At 41.3% G+C, this 14067-nt stretch overlaps 1 protein-coding gene across 1 annotated transcript in view; it reads right to left on the reverse strand.

Moving 5' to 3' along the window:
* The window catches only part of MEGF10 (multiple EGF like domains 10), a 114367-nt gene that overhangs the window by 24612 nt on the left and 75688 nt on the right, over window positions 1-14067 (reverse strand). The window contains exons 10-13 of the mRNA XM_083702223.1: window positions 11647-11821; window positions 9585-9705; window positions 7734-7897; window positions 5936-6038 (exon numbers count right to left, since the gene is read on the reverse strand). Of these exons, the coding sequence (XP_083558349.1) occupies window positions 5936-6038; window positions 7734-7897; window positions 9585-9705; window positions 11647-11821 (563 nt within the window). The remainder of the gene's footprint in view (window positions 1-5935; window positions 6039-7733; window positions 7898-9584; window positions 9706-11646; window positions 11822-14067) is intronic.

Raw genomic sequence — 14067 nt, forward strand, 5'->3', positions numbered from 1 at the left:
TGCAAAATCCTTATTCTTACAGTAATATGAAATTTCCACACAAGCCACTATTAGGAAATGAATGATTTTATCCTTATGTACCAGGATACCTTTCATGAAGAGTGGCTGTCTTTTCTTTCTTTTAGTAATTCTAACCCTGGGGAGCTAAAGCCCCTTAATTCTCAGAATTAATTTTGGAGGGCTTATCTAAGCTAAGTTTGAATGCTCAAAGATTACAGAAGTCATATATAAATATACAGAAAATGCAATACTGAAAGACCAGTTGAAGCAATGTACATACTCTGTGATCGGAGTACAGTGGAACCTCAGTTGTCGAACAAAATCCGTTCCGGAAGACAGTTTGACTTCTGAAATGTTCGACAACCGAGGCGCAATAGGTGGTAGGCAGTTTCAATGGAGAAAAGCACCTCAGAAGTCGTTCGACTTCCAAGGCACTCTTGAAAACGGAAGCATTCACTTCCGGGTTTTCGGCGTTCAGGTTCTGAATCATTAAGCTTCCGAGAAACTCAAAAACTGAGGTTCCATTGTATATAACAAAGTATTTTATTGTTATTTTTGTGTTGCCATTAAAGAAATATCTAAACAAGCAAGCTTCATAAATTACCAATGGAAGTTGTTGTGCTTTGGTAAGCCAACTTAAGACAAGTTCAGACATTACAACAAGCTGTGGTTAGTTACAGACAGAAATGAAAGCTTATCAACTCCTTGTGGCCACACATGTAAGAGTCTAAGACACACTTACATTCACACAATACACTTAAAAGCACATTTGAACCACATCACTTTCCCCAAAGAATCCTGGGAATTTAAGTCTTTTAAGGGTGCTGGGAACTGTAGCTCTATGAGGGTTGAACTACAGTTCTCAGGATTCTTTGACGAAAGCCATGACTGTGAAAGGGGTAGAAATGTGTTTTAAATGTATAGTGTAGGTGTTGGCTGTCACAGCTTATCAGTCCGACTGAGAGTAAACCTGTGTGTGTATATGCACATATACAGCTAACCTGATTTTTCTCATGAGTTTAGGTTCTTGTCCATAAACATTAATCTATTATATTTATTTTATCTCTGTATAGCTCACACAGAAAATTTCTAAGAGAATTTGTATCTGCAGCAGACATGTGCATGCTCAGATTTTGAATAACAAATGTCAGCAAACAGCTCTGCCTTATTTTTTTGAATGATTTAAGACTGCAGACAACAGAGCTGCGTGGGTAATTTGCATGCAAGTCTTCCGACACAATTTTAACTAAAATCAATATGAATAATGTATCCACGAAGCTCTGAACGTTTAAAATGTGCCCTATGAAACAAAAGAATTATGAATAAGTTGGTACGCAAATTTCATTCTTGATAAGCAGATTGGTAAGGAAAAGTTTTTGCCAGGATAATGGACAAAGAACTCTTTGACGGCCTTTGCAAGTTGCTAGGCAATAGCTAAATGGTCATGATAAACTTCAGCTAAGCAGCTCTGAAGAAATCCTCATGCATTTAATGCTCAAAGGACTGTGCCAAGTGTTTCACATCTAAATTAGCATTCCTGCAGCATCTGTAATTGTGTGAAAGAAGTAAATAATCCTTTGAGTGGTAACATCTATGTTGTTATAATGTTATATATATTAAGACTTTAATTATACACACACCTACAAGGAAGGAAGTGTCATTGAACTCAGTGGGGTTGACTTATGAGCTGGTAAATATAGGATCGTGTTGTGAAATACTTTTAGTAATGCAACAGTGTGATGTACTGAACTGAGGCTGTGGAACATAACATCCAGGCCAACGACACTGACCCCAAAGGAGAACCTATCCCAACACTGGGACTCAACTCTCCACACCTCCATTGCTGTTGCAGACCCAGTAACTAGTTCACACCGACAGCTAGTCGATTGAATATCAGGAGAAATTTCTCATATTGAAAAGCCACAATAAAGGTCTCTTCAAAACCAACATTTCCACCATAGGGGCCAGCTCCTAGGGGCTGAGGTCCCTAGGGGCTGACTCCCCCAATAAAATACTTGAGGGGGCTGCCCTTCCAAAAGTTGATAGGCATTGCCATTCAAATGGTGTGCATGCGCCGTGTCCTGTGATTGATTATCTTACCTACCCCCCAATATTCCATTCAAGTTGGCACCCCTGATTACCACTACATATTTTGAAACGCTGTTTGTTCACTATGCATTTTGGCAGTTCTTATGATTCCATAACCAAATTTTGCATGGTAGTTCTTGGGATCAAGGAGCAGGTTTTTCATCTATGTTTGGATACAACTGGATGCTATTTTGAATCAAAACTGTGGTCTGAACATTTCAAAACTGCACTGATTTTAACCACTGATTTTCACACTTTTTTGTTTTTTAAAATTTTCAAGCAACACTATGTATGAAGATGCTAATACAGCAAAGCAAAGAAAGCCCTACACTGAAAACTATAGTTACCTCCATTAATTTATCCCCAGAATGTTTTTACTGTGAGCGATATTTGGTATTTTCTGCTATATGCTCACAGGAACTGTTTCATAGTGATCTAACTCCTGATTAACACATCCGAAGGTGTAACCATGTTCATCTGCTGCAGAGATAGATGGATATAGATAGATAGATGATCTATAGATAGATAGATAGATAGATAGATAGATAGATAGAAAGAAAGAAAGAAAGAAAGAAAGAAAGAAAGAAAGAAAGAAAGAAAGAAAAGACCTGTAGAACTCAGTGCACGGTCTGAGGCCATCCCCCTTGATGGAGCCAAGCCTGTCTAGGTTTGGGCAAATGCCGAGGAAACATATGTATATTGCCTTAGGCTTCATGATGGAAGAAAGGCAGAATATAAAGACTAAGAAAATATATAAATGCATGTGTTGAAATCAACTTCATGTCTTCTGGCATAATAAATCCATTAGTTTTGAGGTGCTACAGAACTCTTGATTTTCCTGATAAAACAGTTATTGAGGTCAATATGCTTGGTTTGAGGTCTCAGAAAATCTTTTACAAAAAGTTTCAACACCTCTTCTAACTCCTTAAAGCTATTTTCCTATTAAAGTAAGGGCAGGCACTCAAGGGAACACAGGTGCATCCTTCAGAGAAAAACTTCAGGAGAGTATTCTCAAGCAGAACAACGCAGGCACATAAAAAACAAAACAAAAACCAGAGTGCAGTGTGAGTGTGTACTTAAGCAAGGAGCTGAGGCAGCTGGAAAGGATAATTTAAGAGAAAGAGAAACTCAGTGGAGCTGCCACAAGGAGAGCATGGAATGGTACGGAGGGAGAGGCCTAAATAGCGCTGGTGAAAGAATGGTGTCAACTGAAAACAAAACAAAGGCACAAACTCACACAAAAAGTGTGTGTCAGAGGTCCACGTGTTGCTAATTTTAGAACCTGTATCATTTCAGAGGCTGTATTAATGCAAACTGCAATTCCTTTGCAATGGGTTGCAATGGGTTGAAGAGCAACCTTGTACACAAACAACATGAAAAAAGGTGCACTGCTTGCACATGAATTGGAAAGGGGGGGGGCTAAGTATTGGATTGGTGGTCCAGCAGCTTGCTGCTGTGTATCTACTTCAGCACTAGTGGTAAGGGCACATGCTTTTATCAGGTCTCTCAATCAGGATGCAAAACAGTGATGTGATAAACAAAAACAAAAATCTTACAGTAGACAAACACAGTCGACAGTCCAATTTGCTGCCTTAAAACAGACAGGACTAATCCATAAATCAGTACTACAGTCTGCTATGCTACCAGTGTTTATAATGCCTCATAGTACACTAGTAAAACTTCATAACTGGAGACCTAACATAAGTTTTTAAGTGCTCTTGCACCAAAGTTATCAGCAAGCCCTGACATTTTCCACAAAATGTCACAGCACAGCAAAAAATAATGTGCCATGACCTGTAAAATGCTTCAACTCTTTCCACAAAAACCTGTGCTTTTCATAACGGTTTAATGGAAAATCCTTGTCAAACAGAGTCCAGATTTGCTGATCTTACAGGCATACTTTGAAGCACGACATCAACGTGGCTGCTTTTGGAAGAGGTGGAATTGTTCAATGAGGACATAAAATCCCAACCCACAAATCCACACCGGCTTGCTGAGAGCCAAGTCTGGTGTACGCCGTCAGGACAGAGATGGGGAACTTGTGGCTTGCCAATTGTTGTTGGACTTCCTTTACCATAGTCTCAGCCAACAGTGGTAAGGGATTATGGAAGCTGTAGTGTGACATCTGGAGAGCCACATGTTCCTCATCCAATTTAGAGCATATGACTAGCCATAGAGATGAGATATTATTAAAATTTGCATACCGCCCTATACCCGTAAATCTAAGAGTGGTTCACAGGATAAAATTACAATATAAAAAACACAAAATGCATCATAAAAATAAAAACAGAAGCAACCTAATAATCCTCCTTCCCACAACACATATAGAAGGGCATCGGATATCAATTAGCTAAAGGCCTGGTTAAAGAGGAAGATTTCTGCCTAGCACCTAAAGGTGCATAATGAAGGCACCAGGTGAACTTCCCTGGGGAGAGCATTTCACAGATGGGGAGCCACTGCAGAGAAGGCCCTGTTCTCGTGTTGCCACCCTCTGGACCTCTCGTGAACACAAAGAAGGGCTTCAGAGGATAATCTCAGGGTCCGGGTAGGTTCACACCACATTTTCTATTACTTGCATTCAAGCCATATCCCTATCTGCTTAATTGCCCCTAAGTTCTTGGTAAACCAGGGAGCTGAATGGATGCCCCATGTCAAGAGCCAGTGAACTGCAGCCAGCCGTTTTCTCAGTGAAAATCCTTCTGGGCTAACTATGCCCATCCAAAGTGGATCTTTCTGGGCAGTGGGCAGGAAGGAGTATAAAGGACTTCCTTTTCTAGCTGAGTCTTGCTAAGGCAAGTAGGTCTTCCTGAGCAATGGTGTCTTCCAGTATTCCCAGCTGTTCTTTGGTCCTGATTCCTGGCTTGTTCTTTGGTCCTGCCTTGCTCATCAGTTCTCACTACTAAACTGTCTCATGGCTCCTGACAGGAACCATGCCAAGGGAAAACTCACTGACGGGTCTCAGAGACTCCCATCAGATTCTATCAACCTCTAAGAGTGGACCATTATAATAGCCCCACCATTGCTGTAGAGGGAAACAGTTAGTGCCAGCCACCAACTCACCAGGAAGTGATCTTCCCGTAACATTCAGTTCCTGGAATAACCATGAGATTATCTGCCATTACAGAAAAGGAGTAGAATCCTTGTGCTCCATGAACAAGATTATTTATGTATATTTAGTACATTTATATCATGGTTTTCTTTCCTCATGTAACTCAATAGTGGCATACATAGAATCCCCAGGTGATCGCCTATCCAGGTCCTCAGCAGATGCAGTCTGTCCTACAGCTACCTTACTTGAAAGAGGCAAAGGAGAGAGAAAGTACCCCTTTTGTACTGAAAGTCACTCCCTCCTGGTTTCATTTTGCCCCCTAAGATACTGTTTTACTTTTGGGGCAAACAGGGAGGTGGCAATTTTTCATTTTAAAAACTGGCGTGAGCCCCTGATCAAGATGGGAAACCTATTTTGTATCAGAGACCCATGACTCTATTTCCCCCGCAAATATAACTGTCCTGGTTAAGTATGCTGGTTTCAAACCATTTCCAACATTTTGTGTCATTTGGTTCTTATATTTGTTATGTACAAGCAATAGTTGTTGTCCAATGAATAAACTGATCTAGATCTTATCCATTTACAGCACGGTTAGGTAACCTTTGGTCCTCCAGATGCTCTAGACTACAACTCCCATCAGCCCCAGCAAACATGGTCAATGGACAGGGATGCTGGGAGATGCCATTCAGCAACACCTGGAAAGCCAAAGGTTCCCCACCCCTGATTTAGAGAACAATGGTAAAACCCTACCATACTTTGGATGCTGCTGTACTATTGCCCCACTCATTTCAAATGTACCTGACCATCCTGGGAGGCAGCGACAATAGCCAGTAGTGGGATGACAGCCATCTGCATGGCTGCAGTCACAGCGCTCTGAACAGTCCAACCCGTATGTGCCATCCTGTCAGGAAAAAAAGAAGACAAAATAATGCTGAATGTAAACAGTAAATTTTAGATGGCATTGGTATGCAAGTGGTTTAGAGCTTCAAATTTCTGGGCTCCAATTGATGGGATAAAAAGCAATTCCTGGCTGCTTTCCATATTTGTACAGGGAAAGGACATCACTCAGTGGCAGAGCAATTGCTTTGGATGCAGAAGGTCTAAGGCTCAACCCTCAGACTCTCCAGGTGGGGTTGGGAATGTCCACTGCATGAAACCACGGAGAGATGGTGCTAGTCAGCACTGACATTACCGAGCTAGATGGAGCAATGGTCTGCCTCAGCATAAGAGAGCTTCCTATGTTCTTATGTTTTTCTCTAACGGGCCTTAAAGCAACTCGGAAGGGGGGATTTTGATCAGGGGAAACAGCATGGGGTCCTGATCCAATCACTCTCTCATTCATATAAACACACACTAACACCATGGCTAGATTTAAAAGAAATTAAAAGAGGTGTAAGATGTTGACTGGGACACGGGTGGTGCTGTGGGTTAAACCACAGAGCCTAGGACCTGCTGATCAGAAGGTTGGCGGTTCGAATCCCTGCAACGGGGTGAGCTCCCGTTGCTCGGTCCCTGCTCCTGCCAACCTAGCAGTTTGAAAGCACATCAAAGTGCAAGTAGATAAATAGGTACTGCTCCAGCAGGAAGGTAAACGGCATTTCCGTGCGCTGCTCTGGTTCGCCAGAAGCGGTTTAGTCATGCTGGCCACATGACCCGGAAGCTGTACGCCGGCTCCCTCGGCCAATAAAGCGAGATGAGTGCCGCAACCCCAGAGTCGGTCACGACTGGACCTAATGATCAGGGGTCCCTTTACCTTTAAGATGTTGACTGGATTATCTAGCTACAAGTTTATCTTTGCCACCAAAGATTAACTGTCGTAAGTACAGCTATAATTCAGAGGCAGACTTAGGGGAGTGCAACCAGTTTGCCCACACTAGATGGAGTGTGTATAGAAGTCCTCGGCTGTCAAGACAACCACTCTTGGCCTTACTGATGTGGTCTAAAGGAAAACAGAGCAATACGTTTGTCACCAGGAGGTTGCTGCAGGAGGAGCCAGAAGGGAGCATACAAGCCACCATTTGACCATTTTAGGGACTCCACTCCAGATTTGTGTAGAGTTTACTCCTTAACCTTTTGTTTACCTGAAGATACCCTACAAGGCAGTTTTAGGTTCAGGATCAGACTTTTCCTTCTCCTAGATGGGCTACCTTTCCAGGTTGATGAGCCCCATCTGCCCATCACTTCCCTCTACAGGACAAGCAGATACCACCTTCTTGACCACTTGACCTCAATCTGCCGGAGCCTGTCTTTGCATGCAGGGAAAATCCTTAACTCACTGAAGGTTTAAGACCCATCGGCTACTCTCACCTGGTTTAGCTGGCCAGTCAAAGCTGTTTCCCAGGGTGCGGCCTCTGTTGCATGCTGACAGCTTTTAGGAACCACAGGTGATAGTGGAGTGCAGGGTGGGGACCAAAGGTGGACAAAACTACCCCAGAAGGAAGACAATATGTCTCCCACCAGAGGCATTACCCCTCCCCTAGCACTCCACACACCCCTTTAAACAGTGTAACATCTTAGATTTAGCAGGACAGTTTAAACATTTCTATGAATATTGAAACTCACAAACCCCACCTTTTAGTGGAATGTGTTTAATTACCTGGCAAGGGTATTCACATTTTTCTCCTCTCCATCCTGGAGCACAGGTGCAAGTTCCATCCAGAGTATTGCATGCCCCTCCGTTAAGGCACTGGCATGTTAAATTGCAGCCAAGACCCCACGTCCCACTAGGGCAGTTTATAGAACAGTCAACTCCATGCCAACCTACCACAATGAAAACAAAACAGCTCTTTTCAGTAGAGAGTTCTAATTTTCAAATTCTTCCTGCCTATTTCTTCCAACAATCAATGTCAGATTTCAGGGGATGCTTAGTGCCGTGGAATCAATGGGCTCCCTTTCTGAAAGATGGCCACAACTGTCTTTTCCCCCTTCTTATATTCTGCTGTCTTTGCAGTGGCACCAACAGTGCCACTCACCACCCTGCCTGCAGACTTCCTGGGTGGGATTTTAGTGGATGGTGGGCAGCAGTGCCATAACTGAATCAGAGCCAAGCTGAACGCCTATCCATGGTGGTCTCCCACCATTTTAATTTACCTGTAATGCAATGTTCGGGCCTATAGATAAGGGAGGGCCAAATTCCCTTATGGACATCTTTCTGGGAACTACATGTCTGGGGTCTGCAGGTCTGAGAGGCAAAAGCAGGCAGAGCAATAAATGTGACTTTGTACAATAGGTTACTTTCTAGTCATGCAAAATCAGGCACCTACACACCTATCCAGCCCGGGGGGAGGGCTGGCTTACATTTTAGGAACATTAAGATGCCAAATGGACATGGATAGGAGCTGAACTTTGCTACTATCAAAAGTGAACTGCTGGTAAGGTCACTATTCAGTAACATGGCACGTTCAGGCCGGTTTAGGGAGAGTCCTGAGGGCCAGATAGACTTCTGATGTGAAGATACAGTTTTGACTGAGAATTTTAGCACAACACACAGCTTTTTTAAAACAACAACAACACCACCATTTGTCTTGGGATAGATGTTAGAAATTATCCAGTAGGGATTATCACTACCCTTCTCTAAATACTGTATGTGAGAGTAAGATACAAATATGTAAGAGCTGAAGGGAAATGAGCCTTCCTTAAAAAAGATCCGAGCTGTCCAAGAACAATTAGTTTTAAGCTGATACTTGTGAACATTTTGGTCCATAAAATCATAGGAAATGTGGTGGAGATGCCCCTTCTAGTTAAAATTAAAAATAAATGCAATTCTGTGTAATCAATAGTGACACAAACAGGATTCCTAATTTTATACTTCACTTACAGCAAGGGGAAGAAAAATAACTCTGTGCTGAATCTAATCAATATGTTGTTCAAAACACATGTTCTGTGATGAATTTGTCTCATGACCAGAGTCCCCAGCTGCATAATTAGATGTTTAGGAAAGGCATTTTGTTGACGCAGGCCGCTGTGCACTTAACACAATAAATAAAAATGCATTTCCTATAGTCAAGGGCTGGTTACAATTGTTATCTTATAGCTCTTTTCCATCTGCTTATTTGTTATGTTGGACATTTAGGTCCTTTCTGAGATGATGCTAGCATCCCCAAACATTATTTGAAAATCATGTATTTGTGCTCCGTTTGACTGTCTCAACTCCTCAGGACTGCAGAATAGTAGGATCAAATTTGTTGAGATTTTGAGAAGAGCTTGGTTGCATGAGCAGTGCTTAGAAACCACAGAAGAGGGGAGGGGGGTTCCATTCTTTCTTCTTCATTTTGCAGTTTTGCTTATATTTAACACCTCTGGTAACATTAGAAGGTCTCAGCAGCCCTTTGCCTTAACATCCAGTTAGTAAGTTAGTAAGTGATCCATGTCCCACTTCTTGCCTTAAAAAAATAAATTAATGTTTCATATGACTCCCGTATTACAAGTAGTACATTATTTATCGTACCTGCTTTGCAGGTACAAGAACCATCCACAGGGGAACAGGTGGCCTCATTTTTGCAGTTGCATGTTGAGGAACATTTTACTCCGTATGTTCCAAGAAGGCAAGGAATAGAGCAATCAGAACCCTAAAACATGGTTGACAAAAAGAAAAGCCATATTGCAATTGAAAGGAAAGTTGTTGGCCTTTTGATTTCAATGACTACACAAGCAGTCTTTGAATGAATAATTGCCATTATTGAATTTTAAAGCAGAGCATATACCTTCATATATGTCCTACATCTCTGTGCAAGAGATAATCTGTACCTACTGACTGCTTGCACATAGCATATTCACAGCAAACAAACAAACATGCAACATAAACATATTTTCTTACTGAGATTATCCCCAGGCAGGAAAAATATAATATATGAAAGTCTCTTAGTGCATTCTAGATATCCATTTGCTCACTCTGAAATTGTGCAAATATTAGGAAGTGCATAATCTATAATAAATAAGAATGTGTAAAATTTGCATTTCCACAGTGTTTTCCTCTTTTCTGTCATGATAAAGAGAAACTCTGCAGAGTGTCTCAGATTCCCTAGCTCTTAGGAACTGCAGGTGAAAATTTGATGCACAGAGTAATGTGCACCCAAGTGCACATGGTGTCTACTGCTTTCAATTTCATGGAAATTCATATGCACATCTGAGTGTTATGTCCCCCTACTTAAGCTCTGGCAAGTTAGCTAAGGGGCTTAGCTTATACATCTAGTTGCTGCTATTTCTTTTTGACACAAAGCTAATTTAATAGCGGAAGCCAAACCTGCTAGACTGCCACATCATCCTTAATAAAAGATACTAATTTCATATTAGTTGGCATGAAAGATAATGCATCATTTCACAATTTCTCCCTTATTCCTGTTACTTCTACTATAAGCAGAGGCAACTAAAGGCATACAATGTAAGTAGAAATAGGTGGAAAAGAAGAACAGAAGAAAAAGTATCATTGCTTTTAAGACTGTATTTTGAGCATTACATTTTTATATAAATACAGGTGACTGGTTGCTACATTAGATGTCAGGTTTACACCAATAATTCAATTTATAATGAGAATTACACACTGTCACTTAAATCCCTGGATCAAAACTTCCCATAGTTCCCCCTGCTTCTTTTCCACAGGCCCTGCCAGCAGGTATTTATCCTTCTCCTGGGCGCGGGGCCAAGTGTTGATACTGGTCAGTTGGCACCGCACCCAGGTGAACGCCCCCTAGAGTCCTGCCACCATTGGCCAATTTGGAGGCAGGAGTACAATCCGGCTGGCAATAGGTCGGTTCACAGGGAAGACCTGGTGCCCGCCCGCAAAGCCACCCACCCAAGGAGGGCAAACGAATTAGCAGCTTTCCATTTTTCTTATTCTCAAATATGGGTGAGGAGATTCTAACAGATTGCTTTACTGAATTCCATAACCTGTAGGTGTGATCTATCCCCCTCCCGACATACATTTTTTAATTCAGTTTTATTTTTTTTAAGGCGACTGGTTCATCTACATTTTATCAGTTATTGCTACAAGCAACTCAGTGGACACATTCAGAAGTGGCGGATATTGTGTTAGTTTTCCTGGTTACAATGCTACTGCTTCTGTCTTGATTTCTAACATTCCCTTTCCACTGTTGCACTACTGAACTATTGCTTTTTAAAATAAATATAGAACCATGGCACACTAAATTTCATTCACACCAATGAGCGTGGTGTGACACGCTGGCACCCTTTATGTGCTTCTGTTCCCCCTTGATTCACACATGAAAATGGCAAGAAAGGCCTGTACCCCAAATTTCTTTCATCCAACCATTTTCCGTGTTAATGAGGTTGTAAACAGATTCTATTTTTTTTCTATAGGCAATTAATGTGGAAATGGACGTTAGACTTCCTGTAGATTCTCAGAAGTGGCCTTTATGACATTTGACAGATCACATAATACATAAAAATTATCAAGTAGGAAGCATCAGGAAAATGCAGTCACTGTGTCCAAAGGACTGATAGCTGCTGAGATAGCCAATGAGGAATAGTCAATGACAATCGAAATTGTGTACCTTAAATCCTGGGGCACAGATGCATTTTCCAGTCACACTGTCACAGTCAGCACCATTTTGGCAACTGCAAATCTGTTGACAAGATTCTCCATAGAATCCCGGGGAACATGTCTCATTACAGTAGAGTCCAGACTGGCCTGGCTTGCAGGAACATTCTCCAGACATAGGATGACAGCTGTGACCAAGGCATGAAAGGAATAAAACATTTGGAGTTAAATATGACACCAAGAATCCAATGCAGCAAAATACTCTTACAGACACATTATAAAAGGATTTCACACAGAGGGCTTTAAAAATAAAATGAAAATGCATGCATTGGAGTGGGTGGGGATACAGGAACACACACTGTAATATTATGTTACCTATGTAATTGTAAAACGGACTTCTATTTTATATCTTAAATAATTAAAAACATTCCTTTTGTATTGTGGAAAATTTCCTGTTACGTGGGTATGGTTAGAATTAATTTCTGGGGTGGGCTGTGACAAAAGTAATCCGAATAAACAACCATAATATCCTTTCAAATGAAGTGTACAAACCTCTGTGTTTCACTGATGGCTCTTTAGGGTGCAACTCACTCACCTACTCCCACAAACTGACTACCACTAAACTCATGCTCATAATTTGCGTTCTGCTTTATTATGAAGACCATATTGAAACTTAGTGCTCCTTTATGATACATCCATGAGCTTCTTTGTGAGTTAAAACTAAAGATATGGCGTTAAAAGGCATCCTTGCATTTAACGTGCAGTGTGGAATTTCATCCCAAAGCAAATACAAGCTTCAGAGCAGGGATTCCCACAGCATGGAAGAAAGGGTTAAATTTCTTCCATGTCTGCTGTACTTGCCATAATACCTGCCTCAGAGCTGATGCTGTAAATCTGAATTTAAAAAATAAATAAATCCTGTGCAAATATGCATTTAACTCATGTGTAGTTTGGCCCTGAGTAAGAAACCTATATATGCTTCCCCTCGCTTAAAGTGGTGTGCTAGCCTGCAACAGATTTCCTTCCTTGAAATGACGCCAAATCACTTTTACAGAAGAAAGGTCGGGGCACTTTTACAACCTTGGAGAATATGGATAGCCTGTGGTTTCCATACCTGGTGAAAGACCAGCTGTCTTTACCTGAAAACAGCAGCTCCATTCAATAGCAGCTTCATTCAGTAACAGTCACACAGCTGTTGTCTTGTAACAAATGGACACCATCAGCTGCGCTAAGATATATGTGCCGGGAAAATGGACACAAAGGGGTGCTCTGTGGTTCTCTGGCAGACAAAGCACTCAGCTTAACGCTCACCAAAGGGAAGCCTTAATATCCAGATCAATTATGTTTACAATAGACAGCTTGTTTAAAGATGGACTCTGATCACTGATTGAAGTAATATTCCCCAAGGCATCCTGAAGGGGGAGGATGTACCAAAATCCAGACACATCAAATGAATTATGGCTGGAGATGGCCTTCCTTCAGTGATTTGCGGGGGAAATCCTCGCTGTAAGACTCCTTGCTCATTGAATATAACTTCCTTAATGCTTGATGTTCTCTATCACTCTTACTAAATGCTGTGACCACTAAAAGACACTGGCTTTCTTATGAGAGTAAATCAAAAAGCATAAAAGCACACACACACACAAGTATAAAGTAAGTTTTCCATTCAACTCCAATCTACAGAAAGCAGGAAGTGCACATTTTTTTCTAGCTGATATATTATGTGTTACATGTTTCTGAAATCTTTGGGAAACATAGAGGACTGAGATTATTCATTACTATTTGATTATTTGAAATATTTGATCCTAATTTTCAATCTTTGGTTTTCAAGGCAGTTCATAATTAATTCAGAGTGTGGCGGCTAGACTGGTGAATGGGAGCAGAAGCTGAGACAATAATAATAATAATAATAATAATAATAATAATAATAATAATAATAATAATAATATTCCATTTGAGAAGGTCAGCTGAGAAAGATCTACATTTGCTCCCAGTATGTTTCTGAGCACAATTCAAAGTGTTGGTGCTGACCTTTAAAGCTCTAAACGGCCTTGGCCCAGCATACCTGAAGGAGCATCTCCACCCCTATCATTCAGCCCAGACACTGAGGTCCAGCTCCAAGGGCTTTCTGGTGGTTCCCTTACTGAGCGAAGTGAAGCTACAGGGAACCAGGCAGAGGGCCTCCTCGGTACTGGCACCCACCTTGTGGAACACCCTCCCATCAGATGTCAAGGAAATAAACAAGTATCTGACTTTTAGAAGACATCTGAAGGCAGCCCTGTTTAGGGAAGTTTTCAATGTTTGATGTTTTACTATGTATTTATATATGCTGGAAGCTGCCCAGAGTGGTTGGGGCAGCCCAGTAAGATGGGCAGGGAATAATAATAATAATAATAATAATAATAATAATAATAATAATAATTCATTTGAGAAG

This window comes from Podarcis gaigeae, assembly GCF_964106915.1.
Source record: "Podarcis gaigeae genome assembly, chromosome: 11".
Classification (NCBI taxonomy): Eukaryota; Metazoa; Chordata; class Lepidosauria; order Squamata; family Lacertidae; genus Podarcis; species Podarcis gaigeae.